Source organism: Haliotis rufescens, unplaced genomic scaffold, assembly GCF_023055435.1.
Source record: "Haliotis rufescens isolate VD_foot unplaced genomic scaffold, xgHalRufe1.0.p SCAF_9, whole genome shotgun sequence".
Classification (NCBI taxonomy): Eukaryota; Metazoa; Mollusca; class Gastropoda; order Lepetellida; family Haliotidae; genus Haliotis; species Haliotis rufescens.
In genome coordinates this window covers 13902519-13922495 of record NW_025964383.1, presented here as the reverse complement: position 1 = coordinate 13922495, position 19977 = coordinate 13902519, and the positions used below count along the sequence as shown (strand labels likewise).

Sequence of the window (19977 nt, the reverse complement as noted above, 5' to 3'; positions counted from 1 at the left end):
TAAGGATATTTATTTACAAATATGGTCATCGCATGTTTTAAGTTCAGAAAAATGCAGTTATTACAAGCTTTTTAAGACAACTATTTCCCCAGAATACTATTTGTTTGATATAAATTTTTAATGATTTAGAATCAATTCAGCGCAATTTAGATGCAGATCTCATAGACTTAGGATCGAAGTAGGCAGACATAGAAACAGATCCAGAGAATTGAGAATATGTGAACAATGTGGTTTAAATGTGATTAAAGATGAGTTTTATTTTCTGTTAGTCCGTCCAACATACGACCATCTAAGAAGTATTGAACTGCCTTTTTATGTACATCCCACTCAACAAACATTTATATCGATCATGTCACCAACTGATAAAGATAATCTAAAAAGCTATCAATGTTCATTTATCATGCTATGTTAATTAGAATAACTATCAATGTTCATTCACGCTATGTTCATTAGAACAACTATCAATGTTCATTCACGCTATGTTAATTAGAACAACTATCAATGTTCATTCACGCTATGTTAATTAGAATATGACCTGTTAAACATATCTGCAACCACTGCCGAAAACATAATTGTACTGTAGGCCCGAGGCCTTTTAGTATGGAATAAAACCTCTCCTTGCTTGGAATGTGCTGAGTGTGGCGTTAATAACGACCAATCAAACACTCTTGACATACATGCATCCTTATAGATGGATAAGTGGCACACTGAAGGGAATGACGGATCACTCTAAAGTTTCCTTACACCGAAAAATGTAAGCGAGGACTGTTTGTGAACTGATAAGACATCAGAAACATTGACGGCGATTCGGTCATTTTTGCGCATGACCAAGATGGCTGACAGGAAGCTGGATTGATATATCTCATGTGTCGAGTAGCTATTCTTGGTAACCAGAAGAGTGACCTCCCCTAACTTCGGCTGTCTCGGGTGTTCACGGGTAATCTGATGCAAGAACGTCTTGCAACCATATGTGTCCTTATTCTGCTTGTAAGTCACGTGGGAATATACGTGATATCGACCATTCGACGGTATGTGTATTTTGCGATCTCGATACTCAACGCCAGACATGAAGGCGAAGTTGTTCCGTCCTCGGTCATTCCAGGTCAGCGTGGAGCCTGAAACGAAAATATGAAATGTCTCAAAATTAATTTTTATTAAAGAGTGAGTTAAGCATTAAAGTTGCATCGACAATGTTTCAGCCATTTAGCGACCAGAAATAAGCGACCATGTTCTGACATAAAAGAACACCACAGATGCTGTCAAGATATCTACGGAAGATTTTAGGGCCATTTGTTTTTAATTTTAAAAAAATACTTTCACTATTTTGCCTTTTACGCCCAATAGAATTTGTTTCGGCAGATAATCGAATCTGATTATTTTCTGGCGATTTTTATCTAAATGTGTTCATATTTCCCCCGAACGCTCCAAACATACCTATCGCATCAGAAACGTGATCACATCCTCCCCGCAAGGATCCTGACAGTACCGATTTCAAACGTCATTTCTGAATGCGGGGCGGTCGGGTAACCTTGTGGTTAAAGCGTTCGCTCGTCACGCCGAAGACCCGGGTTCGATTCCCGACATGGGTACAATGTGTGAAGCCCATTTCTGGTGTCCCCCGCCGTGATATTGCTGGAATATTGCTAAAAGCGGCGTAAAACCATACTCACCCATTTCTGAATGCAACCATTCCGCAACCATACCCGTTTACTGTATCTACAAGACTTCCTGGTTTTACCATTCCCGGAACATTACATTGAGTAGTGTACGTAGTACTTGGAATTTTTCATGACACAATGAAACGGTACCAACAAGGATCATTCAGTGTTGAACAAGGAAGCGTCAGGTACGATCGTGGTCACGAAGACACCGACGCCGGGAAGAAGGAGTACTATTTATAGCCACGTGTGTGTATCAAATAATATCTGAAGAAATAACATAGTTTTATGAATGGATTCTATTTAAAGAATACTTCAATACCAAAGCCGTACGTCATGGGTGTCTCTTTGGTAGAAAATCATGACTCAACCTGCTCAGCAACGGTAATTTGTTACCGGGACCTATGAATGCGTTGTAACATTCAAATCAAGTTGTCATTGTTTGGTTGTTGTTTTTTGTTTTTTGTTTGTTTGTTTGTGATTTTGGTTTTGGTTTGTTTGTTTGTTTGTTTGTTTTGTTTTTGTTTTTTGGGTTGTTTTTTTTTTGGGGTGGTGGTGGTTTTTTTTGCTTTTTTTATAAACTGATGGGCAAATGAAAGTATACAGTTGAAAAATGGAGTTGACCAAACAATTACAAACGTTATCACAGCGTTAATAGTCTGAAAACAGTCGCCGAAACAACACAGCAAACGTAAGGTCCAAAACATAACTATGGTACCCGCATCAAATATATCACCATCGAATAACCATTTCTTGTTTTTGTTTTTATTTTAGCCACCGCCAAACTTGGGTAAATACTTTCTTTCCCCGTCAGTTGAGTTGCATACAAAACCTATTATGTTTGTTTTCCGTCTGGTGATTAATACCCTCGTAATGCATCGCTAATGAGAAGAAACAGGTATGGTAACCATAGAAACAAACCATTTATTGCTGCCGGGTCCAGATACAGAAGTGCTCCAGTGGCACCCCTCATCCACGGGGCGGCGACACTGGGAGTGAGAGGAGCATCCGCTGTAACAGACAGGTAGTTTTGTTTGTTTGGTTGTTTGTTTGTTTGTTGTTTAACGCCGCACTCAGCAATATTCCAGTTATATGACGGCAATCTGTAAAAAGTCGATTCTGGGCCAGACAACACAGGGATTGACATCATGAGCATCGATCCACGCAATTGGGATACGATGACATGCATCAACAAAGTCAGCGAGCCTGACCACCCGATCCCGTTAGTCTCCTCTTACGACAAGCATAGTCACCTTTTACGGCAAGCATGGGTTGCTGAAGACCTATTCTACCCCGGATCTTTACGGGTAGACAGATAGTGAGAACCATAGTCACCTTCAAACATGATTTTGTCCTTTAGACCAGGAAGAATAATCGTGGGATAGTTTTTCTCAAATATGTCTTCTGACAACAAAGTTCGTGAATTATTTTTACAAATATTAATCTGAATTTATTTTTATACGCCGTGAATCATGGTCTGGTTCACAAGATCATTAAATAATTTTGTAAGAGATAATAAAAAAATTCTTGCTATATCATATAGAAAATAATTAATAATTTTATATTGGCGTGAGTATTTATTTTTACATACCTTTTCCTTTATATATAGCTTTAGCCATCTGCGAAAACAATATTAACAATCTGGCTTATGTTGCAGACATATAGAAATGACTTAATACACTTATCTTATAAAAATACATTGGTAAACAAATTATTATTTCTAATAGTACCTCCGATGTTGCTACAATGCGTGTGATCTTTTGTTGGTAAAATCGTTTAATCTGTTACATAAACACAAATAGTCATAGTAGTTGTGAGTAAGTGAGTATGGTTTTACGCCGCTTTTAGCAATAATCCAGCAATATCACGGCGGGGGACACCAGAAATGGGCTTTACGCTCTGTACCCATGTCGGGAATCGAACCCGGGTCTTCGGCGTGACGAGCGAACGCTTTAACCACTAGACTACCCGAAAGCTCCTCATAATAGTTGTGAGTTGTGACACTAAACTATTAAAACATTCATGATCGTTAAACGCACGGCAGTTTCCATTTAATCGAGACTTTTTGTTCTCTGGCGTTACCTTTTTATTTATTGGTTTACCGCCGCTTTGAGACCCGTGAAGATCCGGGTTAGAATAGGTCTTCAAAAACCCATGCTTGTCTACCCGTATAGATCCGGGCTAGAATGGGTCTTCAGCAACCCATACTTGCCATAAATGGTGACTATGCTTGTCGTAAGAGGCGACTAACAGGATTGGGTTGTCAGGCTCGCTGACTTGGTTGATGCATGTCATCGTATCCCAATTGCGTGGATCGATGCTCATGACATCAATCACTGAATTGTCTGTTCCAGACTCGATTACTTTCAGACCGCCGTCATATAGCTGAAATATTGCTGAGTGCGGCGTTAAACAACAAACAAACAAAACCGCCGCTTTGAACAGTATGTCAGTTGTATCAAGTCAGGGCTTCCTGTGGGAGCAACGCCCGAAGTTATGCACTTTGGTGAAAACTTAGAACGATATGGTAACGTTCAACTCCTGCTGCGTACAAGTGCAGAGATTCTCGGCTAACGCGCAAAGAGAATCACCTGAGAATCATAATAGTTAAAAATTAAGTAAGTTAAAGGTATCTGTCGTCTATATGATTACGGACGTTGACGTCAGGTGAGATAATTAACTGACATGTTGATGTTGTGTATAACTTATCTATGTCGTGTCGTATGTCAACTACTATCGCATGATATCACTTCCTTCTTGTAACACGAAGCACAGATACAACACTGATAAACACGATAAACAGGGTTGCGATAAATGCATCCGTGCAGCAGAGATGTTTGTTTGTTTGTTTGTTTGTTCTTTAACGCCGCACTCAGCAATATTCAAGCTATATGACGGGGGTCTGTAAAATAATCGAGTCTGAACCAGACAATCCAGTGATTGACATCATGAGCATCGATAGCAGAGATGTAAATATTTGCAAAATGTTATGACGCCATACAGTAGGAACATGTTTTGAACACATACAATAATATATTCCGCTTTACACTCTTAAAATTAAAAAATTCAGTGAACTTTTGTAAATATAAACGACAAAACTCTTTCAGTGCTCATAAGAGAAAACTCCGTTAAAAGCAGACTCGAATGTACGATTCCGAATATATCATGAGCATGTGTTTAATAATTATCAAATGGTGATACCAGGTGTCCTCGAAAATATGAGCGTCACAAACATATGCAAAGGCAAGTCAATCACCCAACTAAAAACATAGGATACGATTCAAACTAGAAACACACACCTGTTCAAATGCAGGAGTAAGTTCATCCTTTTCTTTAAGGCAGCAAAACGTGTGGTTACCTCCCTTGGCCAGTCTGAAGAGTGTGTCATGGGATTCGATCCCGGAACCCAGATAATCGCAAACAAAACACACAGAGCCTGTGTCAGGATTGGGTAGGGGCGTATCTGTATCATGTTGTAGCACTACGAAGAAGATCACCAATGTCACAACAGCTACATTGACAAGAAGGGATCCCACCACACTGACACGGACACACACAGGTCCAAACAGGGGCACATCAGCTCTGTTGGTTGTAATGAACCCTGTCGATTCCGACATGTTGGATGTAGATGCGCTGTGAACTGGCCGATCGCGTGTTCGTACAGATTATTCTACCTGATTGTTGACAAGACTTCCTGGTCAATCGGGATTTTCAAATACCTGGGCAACCCCCTTCTTTTAAATAGAAACGCGCTTACTTGCTAGAAGTCCTCCTTGAGGCCTGGTTTAGCATTGTGTACCGATAGAGTGAAAGTCGGTACGCAGTATGCCATATGTTTTGAATACAGTGGCTAGTCTATCAGAGGCATTGACTATGTACGGTTCGTTATATGCTGTTATCAAATATAGAGACGTCTCTGTTACTTAGAATTTGCATTTCTTGGACGAGCTACTTTCCTTTTTCAATTCGTCGTGTAATCCTTCTGACGGGTATTCAGAGACACACATTACCGTAACACCAAAAAAAGGAAGTCACACAATGCAGGGTGGCCATGCAGAGGTCACATGACCAAACATGCATTCACACGGAGAACGTACTGTTCTCCCACTGAAGTACTACGGGCTAAAGCTGACGATATATATGTTGAATTATCAATACTGTTATGAGCGTCGTGGGGCCACAGCACTGATAGTCATGAGGTAATGGTTCTGTGTGCGTTAAGATTTCTCGGAAATGGTTTTGTTTACAGATCTTGTTATCGCGCTTCTGATTTTACTTTCGTTATTAAATCTAGATTTCTGTTTTATTTCAGGTGTAAGTATCTTTGATATTACATCGAGAGCTGACGTCCATGTAATATTCGGAACGGGATGGGCGGGAAATGGTTGGGGATGAGAGAGTGGGGATGGTGGGTGATGAGGGGGTTGGGGATGAGAGAGTGGGGATGGTGGGTGATGAGGGGATTGGGGGTGAATGGGTGGGAGGTGGTGGAGAATGAGTGGATGGGAGGTGGTGGGAGATGAGGGGATTGGGGGTGAATGGGTGGGAGGTGGTGGAGAATGAGTGGATGGGAGGTGGTGGGAGATGAGGGGATTGGGGGTGAATGGGTGGGAGGTGGTGGAGAATGAGTGGATGGGAGGTGGTGGGAGATGAGGGGATTGGGGGTGAATGGGTGGGAGGTGGTGGAGAATGAGTGGATGGGAGGTGGTGGGAGATGAGGGGATTGGGGTTGATGGGGTGGGATGTGGTGGAGAATGAGTGGATGGGAGGTGGTGGGAGATGAGGGGATTGGGGGTGAATGGGTGGGAGGTGGTGGAGAATGAGTGGATGGGAGGTGGTGGGAGATGAGGGGATTGGGGGTGAATGGGTGGGAGGTGGTGGAGAATGAGTGGATGGGAGGTGGTGGGAGATGAGGGGATTGGGGGTGAATGGGTGGGAGGTGGTGGAGAATGAGTGGATGGGAGGTGGTGGAGAATGAGGGGTTGAGGTTGAAGGGGTGGGAGGTGGTGTGTGATGAGGGGGTTGGGGTTGAAGGGGTGGGATGTGGTGGAGAATGAGTGGATGGGAGGTGGTGGGAGATGAGGGGTTGAGGTTGAAGGGCAGGGAGGTGGTGGGTGATGAGGGGGTTGGGGTTGAATGGGTGGGAGGTGGTGGGAGATGAGGGGTTGAGGTTGATGGGGTGGGAGGTGTTCGGTTATGAGGGGGTTGGGGAATGAGGGGATGGGAGGTGGTGGGAGATGAGGGGTTGGGGTTGATGGGGTGGGAGGTGTTCGGTTATGAGGGGGTTGGGGAATGAGGGGATGGGAGGTGGTGGAGAATGAGGGGATGGCAGGTTGTGTTAGGGCCTGTGTCTGACTCTCCAACTATTCTGTCTGGGCCTATGTCTGACCCTCTTACTATTCAGTCAGGGCCAATGTCTGACTTCAACTATTCTGTCTGGGCCTATGTCTGACTCTCTAACTATTCAGTCAGGGCCAATGTCTGACTTCAACTATTCTGTCTGGGCCTATGTCTGACTCTCCAACTATTTTCTCTCAAGGGCTATTTCTGACTCTCTACTTTTCTGTCTGGGCCTATGTCTTACTCTCTAACTATTCAGTCAGGGCCAATGTCTGACTTCAACTATTCTGTCTGGGCCTATGTCTTAATCTCCAACTGTTCTCTCAAGGGCTATTTCTGACTCTCTACTTTTCTGTCTGGGCCTATGTCTTACTCTCAAACTATTCAGTCAGGGCCAATGTCTGACTTCAACTATTCTGTCTGGGCCTTTGTCTTAATCTCCAACTGTTCTCTCAAGGGCTATGTCTGACTCTCTACTATTCTATCAGGGCCTATGTCTGACTCTCCAACTTTTCTCTCAAGGGCTATGTCTGACTCTCCAACTATTCTGTCTTGGTCCGTGACAAATACAGGGTTAGTTTGAACCATTTCACTTAGACAAGAGTATGTTTGTTAGGCGTTGTATGGGCAGCAACAGTATTGCTTCCGTTTATCTCATTAACTGTTCTTCAAAAGAGACAATGAATCTTTCATGAAATACAGCACACATAACATATACATTCTGAATATAGGTTTTCCATTTCTGTTGATTGTGTTTATGATCGTGGCTTGATTGTGTGTTCATATGACACTCTTGTCCTCACTGTGTGAGTGAATGAGTTGGGTTTTACGCCGCGTTTAACAGTATTCCAGTTATATCGCGGCGTGTCAGCTTAATGTGGGAGGAAAGCCCGAAGTGATGCAGGTCTTAGACACTCATTGTGAGAAATAAAAATACAAAAATATAATTTTCTCTTCTGTGTCCCACACATAACCAAAATGATCAATATATCGGGTGGTCTGGCTCGCTGACTTGGTTGACCCTTTCCATGATCATAAGAAATATCTGCCAAGAGCAGAGTCAATTGCACGATTCAATCTATATCACGAGAATGACCTTATGAATCGCTTTCAAATAGTGACGATACCAGGTGTTCGCGAAAAGGTGAGCGTATCCTGCCCAATCGGCCACGCCAATCACAAACGCACGCAAAATTGCAAGTAAATGCGGGCATATGGTACAAGTCGAAATAGGGAATAGCATCACAGTAAACTACGGTTATTATGAACTCAAAGGGACCCCTTATTTTAATTAGTTCGTTATAACCGTAGTTCGTTATATGCATATATACAGAATATATACATCACATAGACAGGACTACAAAATAAGTTCGTTACATCGGTCAGTTCGTTATAAGCGTGTTCGTTATAACCGTAGTTTACTGTATGTACACCAAATTTACAAATGTCCTCCGCATGTTTACCATAAAACGTTTTAAAAGCTTTACTCGGGCTTTCAATGGTGGAACCCTGATAAAGCAACAGCTCTTTGATTTCTCTTTATTAGAAGACCATGCTAGATTGTACCTTACAAATAGTGAAATAAATCACCAAAGGCTGGAGCTGCTGGAATATTGCGAGAGATAAAGGGGAAGTTAACTATTGGAAGGCTGAAGTCAACAATCTCGTCATACAAACTTGTTAAGGCTTTTTTGCCACTTTGAATATTTATTCATAGATCTAAATATGAACATATGAGACGGTCACACTGGTCTCCGTTATTTCTAGTTGAGGTGACCGCCTCCGTGGTCTAGTGGTAGAGCGTCTGCCTGGAGAGCGGAAAGTCCGGAGTGCCCTCCCCGACCGCGTCATACCAAAAGACGTTAAAAGATGGTACTTGTTGTTACCCTGTCTGGCGCTCGGCATTAATGGGCTAAAACAAGGACTGGTTGGCTCGGAGTCAGTATACTGTGTCTGAGTGGGGTATTCATGTTAAACTGCGGCATAGTATCTCAGTGAGCTCGCACTATAAATCGGCATCAGTCCGGACTAGTACAAGCAGTCACACATACACACACACACGTGCATGCACGTCGCTATATAAGTGAAATAATCTTGGACGCGACGTTAAACCCCATTTCACCTCACCTCTAGTTGAGGTGGGTATATCAATGGAAAGAATTGGCTATTTGACCGTTATAGAACGATATAAGGTTATCGATATAACCGAATCTTAAGTCAAACTTCTCGAGCATATTCCCTTGTTTGAAATATAAAGTACTGTTTGAAGAAATGTCAACCTCTGTATCCCTATCCCTTAAAAGGGATTGTCTACATGACCACTTAACAATAACTACGATGCGTTTGTCATCTGGAGAGACATTTCAAAAATGTACAGTCGAATAAATAAATAACAGTATGTAAATATACCATCAACAGTTTATTTTCTGACATTTTATGAATAACACTGATAGAGATATGTTCCGCTATTTTGCCAGTTACGCCTAAGTTAATTTGTTTAAGTTACAGTTTATAATGATTCCATATCAACAAATAATTTCTTACACGACATACAATGTTAATTATTTCTCATTTACCCTAATTGGTGTACCTTGGCAATATTATCGTCTAACCCTCATACAGGAACACATCATTGTTCCAATTTGTTATTGGTATATGGAAGAAATATCTACAGACGATGCAGCCCGAAATAGCTGGCTGGTGAGAAGTTGTACACGAGCGATGGATCCGAGAATTCCACGAATATTTCGTCGTGTCGTCGCAATTTGAGATTTGCTGCTAAGAAACTCGTTCTCCTCTCGTGGTTGTTGAGCGACATCTTACTGATGAGAAGGAGCTGGTTCCCAGTCTGCGGCAAGTGGGGATTATACCTTTGTACACAGTGAACAATGTCAAGGCCATCTGTGATGTTGTCAGGGGAGATGGTCACGTGAGAGTACAGGAAGTAGACGCCATCTTGGTGTACCCGCAGTGTACCGTTTGAATATCTCACGCCACCAGTCGTGTGCGCCGTTCCGAAGCCTGTGTCCACAACCCACGTCAAGCGATGATTTGCTGTAATATTAAAAAATAAAAATTAAATGATTAAAAAAGGCTCTGATATATCGTTATCATTTCTGTTATATTGGATACTTACATGTACACCATGGACCAGTGAATATCCTGGGTAGAAGAGGTCTTCATGCTTGCCGTAAAAGGCGACTATGCTTGTCGTAAGAGGCTACCAACGGGATCGGGTGGTCAATGTTAATATCTGATTTTTCTGGTCCAGACTCGATTATCTACAGATCGCCCTATTGCTGAAATATTGCTGGGTGCGGCGTTAAACAAAACAAAAATAATCAAACTCACATCATTAGGCTCGCCGTTTGGGATAATGTTCAAATCAGCGAGACAGGCGACTATCATTATTTGTAACGAATATCAGTAACGACTACGTTAGCCGATTTCAAATACAGCTTTAAAGTTACAAAATACTGCGTAATCGGATTTGCCGAAAACTTAAAAAAAGAACGAGAATCTGTAACTTCTTTCTGTGATGCCCGTGCTGCATTTGAACCAACACTTACATAGCTGAAAGTAGGTCAATTAACAGCGAATTCGCTGCAAATAATCTGCGGTTGAAACAATAGTGACGTCATTTTAACCCCTTTGTGAATATCGTCATGTAATTGAATTTCCATATTTTAAATGGCTTCATAACGCTAACGGGATCGGGTGGTCAGGCTCGCCGACATGGTTTATCCATGTCATGGTATCCCAATTGCGTGGATCGATGCTGATGATATCAATCACTGGATTGTCTGGTCTACACTCGATCATTTACAGACCGTCGTCATATAGCTGGAATATTGCTGAATGTGGCGTTAAACCACAAACAAACAAACCAATCATAACGCTGTAGAATAAGAAGACGGAAATCAATAATATCTGCACCATCCCACGACAAATATAACGTAATTATGCATACTGACTGTATATTATACCACAAACATAACAAGATTATGCATGCTGACTGTATTATGCCACAAAAAATGTGTTCTTTTAGCAGAGATAGAGTTCTTATGATGATGGAGATGACTTTTATTCATCTCCAACACAAACAGTGTCCAAGAATCCAGTCATATGACAAACCTTTATTTCTGTGTACGTCGAGGTAAAGATGGGCAGAATTGTTGGGTCTGAGACTGAAAGCTTCTGTCCCCGTGGCACTCTGGCTGTAGTGATAGTACTCCCCTACAACCTGTTATATACGGGGACATCACGATCAGTTACATTTCATACACGAAAGAATTTACAAATACAAAACAAAGACAAAGGAGAAGCTATATACAGACAACGATAACGACAAGTCACGTACGTATTTAATTAATAAAACTAAAGTAGAATACTTAGAATGACAACGACAAGTCACGTACGTATTTAATTGAATAAAACGAAAGCAGAATAGTGAGAATAACAATGACAAGTCACGTACGTATTTAATTTAATAAAACGAAAGTAGAATACTGAGTATGACAATGACAGGTCACGTACGTATTTAATTAAATAAAACGAAAGTAGAATACTGAGTATGACAATGACATGTCACGTACGTATTTAATTGAATAAAACGAAAGCAGAATAGTGAGAATGGCAATAACAAGTCACGTACGTATTTAATTGAATAAAACGAATGTAGAATACTCAGAATGACAAGTCGCGTACGTATTTAATTGTGAATAAAACGAAAGTAGAATACTGAGTATGACAAGGCCAACAAAGTTTCTCAGTCGAAACGAAAGTGGAACATTCGTGTTTGATATATCCCTTAGGGCTTAGGGACCGACCAATATATATTCTCGGGTGGGAGTGGGGTGGGAAAGGTTGCAACAAGATGTCTCACTGATAACAATATTTAGATTTTTTTCAGCTGAAATAATATCCATCCTCCACGCAAAATCCCAGGTCTTCCCTAGAATATCAAATGATCGGTCCTTACGTCCAATATAACAGTGAGAATGTTACTTGAAGTTTTAAACGAAGCCAGGATCACCTGGATTATTTTTTATATACTACATATGAAATCATTGTGTACATATATAGTCTTATGCATATAACCTCCGTGGTTTAGTGGTAGAGCGTCCGCCCGGAGAGCGGAAGGTCCGGGGTTCGATCCCCGGCCGCGTCATACCAAAAGACGTTAAAAGATGGTACAAGTTGTTACCCTGTCTGGCGCTCGGCAATAAGGGGCTAAAACAAGGACTGGTCGGCCCGGAGTCAGTAAAATGTGTCTGAAGGGGTATTCATGTTAAACTGCGGCATGGTATCTCAGTGAGCTAGCACTATAAATCGGCATCAGTCCAGACTAGTACAAACAGCCACACAAACACACACACGTACATGCACGTCGCTATATAAGTGCAATAATCTTGGACGCGACGTTAAACCCCATTTCACCTCTTCTGCTTAATGTATATACATAGATGCGAGCATATATTATACTTACAAGGTTGAGTAGAGTTTGTAGATGTTCGGAATGCTGCAAGCAACACAACGAGGATTTCTGACCCAGATCTATGACCTTGACCTTTGATATTAACGGCGAATTGTCCGGTTCCGGGAGGTGAAGAGAATCGCACCTCACGCATATAGAGTTAGACATATCAGCATCAAACTGAACCTCGGCGTTCGTATTCCCGTTCAGTCTTATGTACATGTACCAACTCACTAAAGCAACGTTGATAGCCACTGATACCAAAAGGACAACGACACAAAGGCATGTTGATGGCCGCTGGTTCTGTTTTCTGGCGATCCCCTTCGTTGGGTCTGGACACACGACAGGCTGATAGACCCCGGTGTGTGATGTGGTAAATACCTTGACTTTCTTTCTTCCAAAACTGTCGAATCCATTCGGGAGAAGCCTCTCACAGACAGAGGAAGACATCGTGGGTTTCCTGCTTGTAGTGCCTCGTCAAGCGCGAGTTACTTCCCCTTGTATTGCGTGGGTCTATTTATATCTACATCCTGGTTGACGGGGTTTTTAACTGTATGGGATAATTTTAGACACACGCTGGCTTCCCAGAACTACACGACTCATGTCGCATATTGATTACGTACAAAGTAGCACAGTGTCTTGTCTGTGTTCGTTGTGTGAGCTTTACTTGATACGAATCTCGCCTGACCTCAAAGCGCGTATAGAGAGACCGAGGCGAGACTAACTACACAACCCGGGCTTTAAGTGACACCATAAATGCGGGTATTTGCAGTTCAGTTACACGGGTTGATATGTAATACTATGCATTCGTAAATGCATACTGTGATTGTTTTCGTGACCCGTGAGTGTAATCGCCATTTAGTAGTGATTCATAAACACATGCTAATAGTCAATCTAATTAGTGAGAAAGCGAGTATTGTTTTACGCCGCTTTTAGCAATATTCCAGCAATATCACGGCGAGGAACACCAGTAATGGGCTTCACAAATTGTACCCATGTCGGGAATCGAACCCAGGTCTTCGGCGTGACGAGCGAACGCCCTATCCTAATCTATTTAGAATCAAATCCTAGTTTTAGCTTCCGCCAAACAAAGGTCTGAAGTTATCCCATTACGGGTCGGAATCGTACAATGGAATCTGCTTTTAGTACAGATTTCTTTAGAATATGGAAATGGTTCTATTCATTTATTTGTATCACGACGTCAAAGCCTCAGGCGTAAATCATATCCGTGAAAAGAATTACAAGAAAGCAGCGAGTTCATAGAAATCTGTCCTCGCCTATGTGTATGCATCCCCCGCCCCTGACTATTTAAAAGCCTTACCAGTATTTATAGCGATTACTCCGGAGAGCGGAAGGTCGTAACAAAAGACGTTAAAAGTGGTTCTTGTTGTTTCTCTGCATGGCTCTCGGAGGTTATGAAGGTTTGCAATTGGTTGGTTGGTTCGTTGTTTAACGCCGCACTCAGCAATATTCCAGCTATATGACGGCGGTCTGTAAATAATCGAGTCTGGACCAGACAATCCAGTGATTAATATCATGAGCATCGATCCCCGCAATTTGGATCGATGCCATGCATCAACCAAGTCAGCGAGTCTTACCACCCGATCCCGGTAGTCGCCTTTTACGACAAGTATAGTCACCTTTTACAAGCATGGGTTGCTGAAGACCTGTTCTACCCCGGAATCTTCACGGGTCGCTCACGGTATGAAGGGATCGAGCAGGGACTGGTCGGTTCGGAGTCAGTATACTGTATTTGAGTGGGGTATCAATGTTAAACATGCGGCATGGTATCTAAGTGGACTAAACCGGTATTAGTCCGGAATAGTACAAACAGCCACACGCACGCACCCACACGCATGAACGCACGCGCACGCACACACATGCACGTCGCTATATAAGTGCATCAATCTTGAAATATTAAACCCGATTTCACCTCACCTCACGGGCTGACGCGATATACATGACTCACAAGTTAAAAGAGTATTAGTTTTTAAATACCTGCATTGACACACAAGTTGTATTCTTCCTCTTCATACACTAAAAGAGGAACACTAGTTTTGGAAAACCTATCATAGATGTGTATCTCTTCCTGTAATGAATTAGGGCAGCATTAGTCACCATTAACCAGGTAGTTGTGTAATGTAGGGGTAAAAACGTCCTGCAGTTACCGGAAAACCCTTTCCGCTCTCTGTGTCCCGTATAAAATATCTTAAGTGTTCATTGCAGTCTTCAACAATGTTATCAACCATATATCAGCAGTTTATTACAATATAAAAACAAACACGGAAGCGTGTGTCCAGTGACGAAGGACTGAAGTTAAAGTAGCGTTACAATGATTGTACCTCCCATACGTTTAACACGACAGTCGTGCGATAAGGTATCTTTGTTCAAGTGAAGGGAAAGTACCCGTCAACAAAATGTCGATAAAGTTGATCGACGCACTGCAACCTGTCCCAGTTACCTGATTGATAGCGGGTCACGCTACGGCGTGATCAGTATATCTAATACAGTAAACTACGGTTATAACGAACTACGGTTATAACGAACTCAAGGGACTACTTTTTTAGCTCGTTATAGCCGTATTTCGTTATAAGCATATATACAGCATAACTACAGCAAATAGACGGAACTAAAAAGTTCGTTATATCCGTCAGTTCGTTATAAGCGGGGTCGTCATAACCCTAACTTACTGTGATATAATTGATCACTGGCTTGTCTGATCCAGACTTGATAATTTACATGCCGCCTTGGTGTACCTGAATTATTGTTTGTTTGTTGTTTAACACCGCACTCAGCAATATTCCAGCTATATGACGGCGGTCTGTAAATAATCGAGTCTGGACCAGACAATCCAGTGATTGACATCATGAGCATCGATCCACGCAATTGGGATCGATGACATGCATCAACCAAGTAAGCGAGCCTGACCACCCGATCCCGTTAGTCTCCTCTTACGAAAACCATAGTGTCCTTTTAACGACAAGCATGGGTGTTTGAAGACCTATTCTACACTGGATCTTCACGGGCCTCCTGAATTATTGCCAATTGCATAACAGAAGATAAACGTATCACATTGCCGGCATCCCCAAGAGGGTTTCTCTTGGCAAAACATATTGGTGTAATATCTTACTGTTTTTGCGATTAGTTTGAGAACTGTTTTGTAATCTTTTTGTGGCAATTATTTTTGTTTCTTTTTTTTAGTACGCTGTTGCACCAGTTCAGCAGTACTTACTGAAACTAAAATTATTTCAAAAAAAATGAAAAAAGGTTTACCAGAGAGATTGGTAAACTAGTCGTAAATTATTAAAAACTACCATATGTGTGTAGAAATGTGAACCGTCAACGATAGAGAATAACCAATCTTCCTTACCCGCAGAAACAGATTCCATTGGGCGTAAAATGCAAATAGCGGTGAAACTTACGTGAATGGATCACTAAAATTCAAATAATGACATCAGGTGTAAACCTACCGATAGCACCGCCACAGTTTGCAGAAGGAAGGAAGTGTTTGTTGCGTGACAAGTGTTTTTATTTTTTTGGCCGCATACGACCATAAACCCAATTTCACAAAACAAACTTTCATCATCTGAGAGAAATATATAAAACAACAGCTGTATGTTTTTCAATATTATTTATTTCTCATTTTTTCGGACATAATTCCTGTACGTTGGATATATACAAAGCTGTGTATTAAAGTTTCGTGCTAAGCTGACGAACACCAAAATAATTTGATGAAGAAAACCGATAAACATATGAATAGTTAGATAGGTGGACGGATAGCACATCTCCTTGCCGCAAGGAAAAGTTTTCCTCTAAGGTAGCTGCAGTGAAAAGTCTCTCTCTGTGAGGAAGAGTAACATTTGTTATCAGTAAAATATCAGACACAGGGGAATAACGTGCATTGTGGCGTAATAACGAATATGTCACGTATCCATTTGTGATGTCACCATCACGTACTGTAAACGTCAGAGAGGAATATACGAAATATAAACCATCTTTTTGTACGAATATTGAGTTATTTTCCATAACTATGACACCAGTTACATGCGCAGTTCCAAAACCAGGCCTTGTGCTCCAGACAAGATGGGTTCCTGCAATATATTCAGTATTTAAATGATGATGGCAATTATGGTAATGTCAGCTACTGAAATAAATGTCCGCTTTTTCGATTTTATATTTTTGGTTTATCGTTTAATACATACATACATACATACATACATACATACATACATACCCACAAGTATGATCCAATTGCAGAAGAGAGCGCTCAATACAAAGTAGAACATAAATACAGATTTGGATACACTTTCCTTATATCATTTTGCAACTCTGAGTTTCACGCACCCATGGTATTGCGTACGATCATCAGGCATTTCCACCTGTCGCCATGGTAAACCCTCAAGCCGAGCAAAAAAAAGGGTCATACTAAAAACCATGTTTCATTATGCCTGATAATCGTACGCAATAACATGGGTGCGTGAAACTCAGAGTTGCAAAATGATAAAAGGAAAGTGTATCCAAATATATAAATATATATATATATATACATATATATACATGTGTATATATATATATATATATATATATATATATATATATATATATATATATAATTTACTTGATGTGTTAATAAAGAAAACAATCTTAGAAACGTAAACAAAGAACTGGTATACGTGAATTTCTTTTCCGCAAGCATGGATAAATCACTGCAGAACAGACCCGTGAAGATCCAAGTTAGAATTGGTCTTCAGCAACCCGTGCTTGTCGACATGTCATCGTATCCCAATTGCGTAGATTGATGCTCATGGTGTCAATCACTGGATTGTCCAGACTCGATTATTTACAGACCGTCATCATATAGCTATAATATTGCTGAATGCGGCGTTAAACAACAAACAAGTAAACAAACAAACACTACCGAACTTCGGCGTAAATACAACTGGGAACACTATATTAATGGTAAAGAGTTGTACCCTGAGTGAGTGAGTGAGTTTGTTTTTACGCCGCTTTTAGCAATGTTCCAGCAATATCAGGGCGGGGGACACCAGAAATGCGCTTCACACATTGTACCCAGAGTTGTACTCTGATATTCTAAAGTGCTAACAGCAAGTGTTAAACGAACATTTATCCAACAGAGAGGAACATTATGGTTTAAACAGAATAACATAATAACATTATAGAGCTCTTGTCATTCTCCCACAAAACACAATTTGGACAGGGCGGTCGGGTAGCCTGGTGGTTAAAGCGTTCGCTCGTCACGCCGACGACCCGGGTTCGATCCCCGACATGGGTACAATGTGTGAAGCCCATTACTGGTGTCCCCCGCCGTGATATTGCTGGAATATTGCTAAAAGCGGCGTAAAACCTCATTCACTCACTCACACTTTGGACAGGCCTATACCTATTCGTACCTTTGAATGCGCCCTGATCGAGGAACAGGTGGGCAGAGGGCCTAGTGTAAGGCTGGACATCGTTTTGGTGAGAGTGTCGTGTCCTGCCCGAGTCAGTTTTGGATCCTCTATGCTCAAAGTAGTAGCCTGACATCTGTAATACGGATGCTCATTAAAATACGCCATGTATCAGAACATTTAAATGTTGATGGACCAATTTCGAGCATGGACCAATTTGATTAAAATCAAATATTTTACACCGATACAATTCCTCTCTCATAAATTAGATCGTCAAAGCTCACAACTTAAACATGTAACAATTGCATCAAGTTGGTCTTCTAATAATGCTTTTCACAGAATAAATCTTCAGACATTAATGGTGACATTGGAAGGTCAATTTCTGGACTTTTTAACACTGAAATATTCAAAGAAAATCAAATTGATGAGAGTGTATCAGGCAATAGTGTTGTTGGAGATCGGTAACTGTTGTATTTCACAACAGTTGATTCGAATTCCAGATTTGCTCTCATCATGTTTCTAGTTTTGTCAGCCCTATTCCGGTGCATGTGGATTTCTCCAAAGTGTCAAACGTCTGAGACCTGCATCACTTCGGACTTTCCTCCCACATTGAGCTGACACGCCGTGTTACACCTGAAAAACTGTTCAACGGAACTGGGGCGGTGGCGTAGCTTAGTGGTTAAAGCGTTCGCTCACGCCAAACACCCACCTTCGATTCCCCACATGAACACAATGAGTGAAGCCCGTTTCTGATTTTACTGGAATATTGCACTAAGCGGCGTAAAACCATACTCACTCATTCACTCAACGAAGCGTAAACGCAGCTCACTCAATTTAACTTGCCATGTTTCAAGATATTACACGTTACCTTTCTTTTAATCAATTCAAATAGAATTTCGCTGCTAATACATGACTTTAAATACAGTTGTCACTTTACTTACAAGCTGAACAAGATGTGTTAAGCCGCCAGCATGTCTCAGACAGCACATCCGACGTCCCTGAAGATGTACCACATCTACATCCTTGGACGGTGGCAAGGAACGCTCCTCTCTCCTATCCCTTTCACAGAGAACACACAATGATCCTTGCCCAATGTGTTTTGTTTCTTCTGTGACTGCAGTGTTGCTGTGACCGCGAGAGACTTTATTCAGCACAAGCAGAACAATCAGGGGTATGTTCAATGCTGCTGACATGACTAAAGTCAGTATACATATTGTTGTGACAGCTCGGTGTCCACGGTTCGGACAGCGCGTGTGCTCCATGCTAATGATAGGACTGCGGGTGATATAATGATATCGCAAACTACACATACATTGAGGTAAATAGACCACTGATGGTTCAGATTAAGTGACCTCGTTAACAGGACTTCCTGGTAGTGTGAGTGTGTTCACGTTTAAGAATACTCCGCTTGAGTAGTCACCACATTGCCGTATTGCATGGCGTAGTGTATAATGCAGCCATTGCTCGAGGTTCCACGTAGGTAATTGTTCTCATGTGACGTGAAGAGAAAAGTAGTGTGAGGTGATGTGAAATGGGGTTTAACGTCGCGTCCAAGATATTGCACTTATTTAGCGACGTGCAAAATACGTGTGTGTGTGTGTGTGTGTGTGTGTGTGTGTGTGTGTGTGTGTGGCTTCTTGTACTAGTCCGGACTGATGCCGATTTTATAGTGGTAGCCCACTCAGATTCCATGCTGCAGTTCAATTAATAAATATCTGTCATGGATTATTCCCCTCAGTACACAAATGAGTGTACAAAGTTGTGGACACGGTAAAGTAATGTATAAGCTAAGAACCCGTTTTAACGCAAGTGGCGGATGCTTCGTTTTGGGAACGATTTCGGCTGTCATTCTTTTCGTCTTTTTTACCTTTTTTTTTCGTTTTACATATATAGCTTTGGTCAAACATGTGTTATTAGGTATTCCCTGAAGTATTATTGTTTTTTTTAAAGTTGCAGTGTTGGGTTTTCTTGCCACGAAACGTGTCCAAACGTAATGACCGCGAATGGGGGCGGGAGTTTTGGGACATCTCTTCCAGTAACAGTAACCATATATAGAGCCTCAAAATAGAAGTCTCCGCCTTCGCTGTATTTTCGT

General features: G+C 41.5%; 3 protein-coding genes across 3 annotated transcripts; all 3 read right to left on the bottom strand.

Annotated features, from left to right (window-relative positions):
* Positions 1 to 231: 231 nt before the first annotated feature.
* LOC124125188 (tumor necrosis factor-like) lies at positions 232 to 5840 on the bottom strand. The gene is made up of 4 exons (XM_046488464.2): positions 4958 to 5840; positions 3250 to 3277; positions 2580 to 2669; positions 232 to 1115 (listed from the first exon to the last, which is right to left on the bottom strand). The coding sequence occupies exons 1-4, from the start codon at positions 5273 to 5275 to the stop codon at positions 730 to 732; spliced, it is 822 nt and encodes a 273-aa protein (XP_046344420.2). The 5' UTR covers positions 5276 to 5840; the 3' UTR covers positions 232 to 729.
* Positions 5841 to 9404: 3564 nt separating this feature from the next.
* On the bottom strand, positions 9405 to 12987 carry LOC124125185 (tumor necrosis factor ligand superfamily member 11-like). The gene is made up of 3 exons (XM_046488461.2): positions 12487 to 12987; positions 11133 to 11241; positions 9405 to 10052 (listed from the first exon to the last, which is right to left on the bottom strand). The coding sequence occupies exons 1-3, from the start codon at positions 12922 to 12924 to the stop codon at positions 9667 to 9669; spliced, it is 933 nt and encodes a 310-aa protein (XP_046344417.1). The 5' UTR covers positions 12925 to 12987; the 3' UTR covers positions 9405 to 9666.
* A 3103-nt stretch (positions 12988 to 16090) lies between these two features.
* LOC124125186 (lymphotoxin-alpha-like) lies at positions 16091 to 19256 on the bottom strand. The gene is made up of 3 exons (XM_046488462.2): positions 18824 to 19256; positions 17886 to 18018; positions 16091 to 16565 (listed from the first exon to the last, which is right to left on the bottom strand). The coding sequence occupies exons 1-3, from the start codon at positions 19190 to 19192 to the stop codon at positions 16165 to 16167; spliced, it is 903 nt and encodes a 300-aa protein (XP_046344418.2). The 5' UTR covers positions 19193 to 19256; the 3' UTR covers positions 16091 to 16164.
* Between the last annotated feature and the right edge of the window lie 721 nt (positions 19257 to 19977).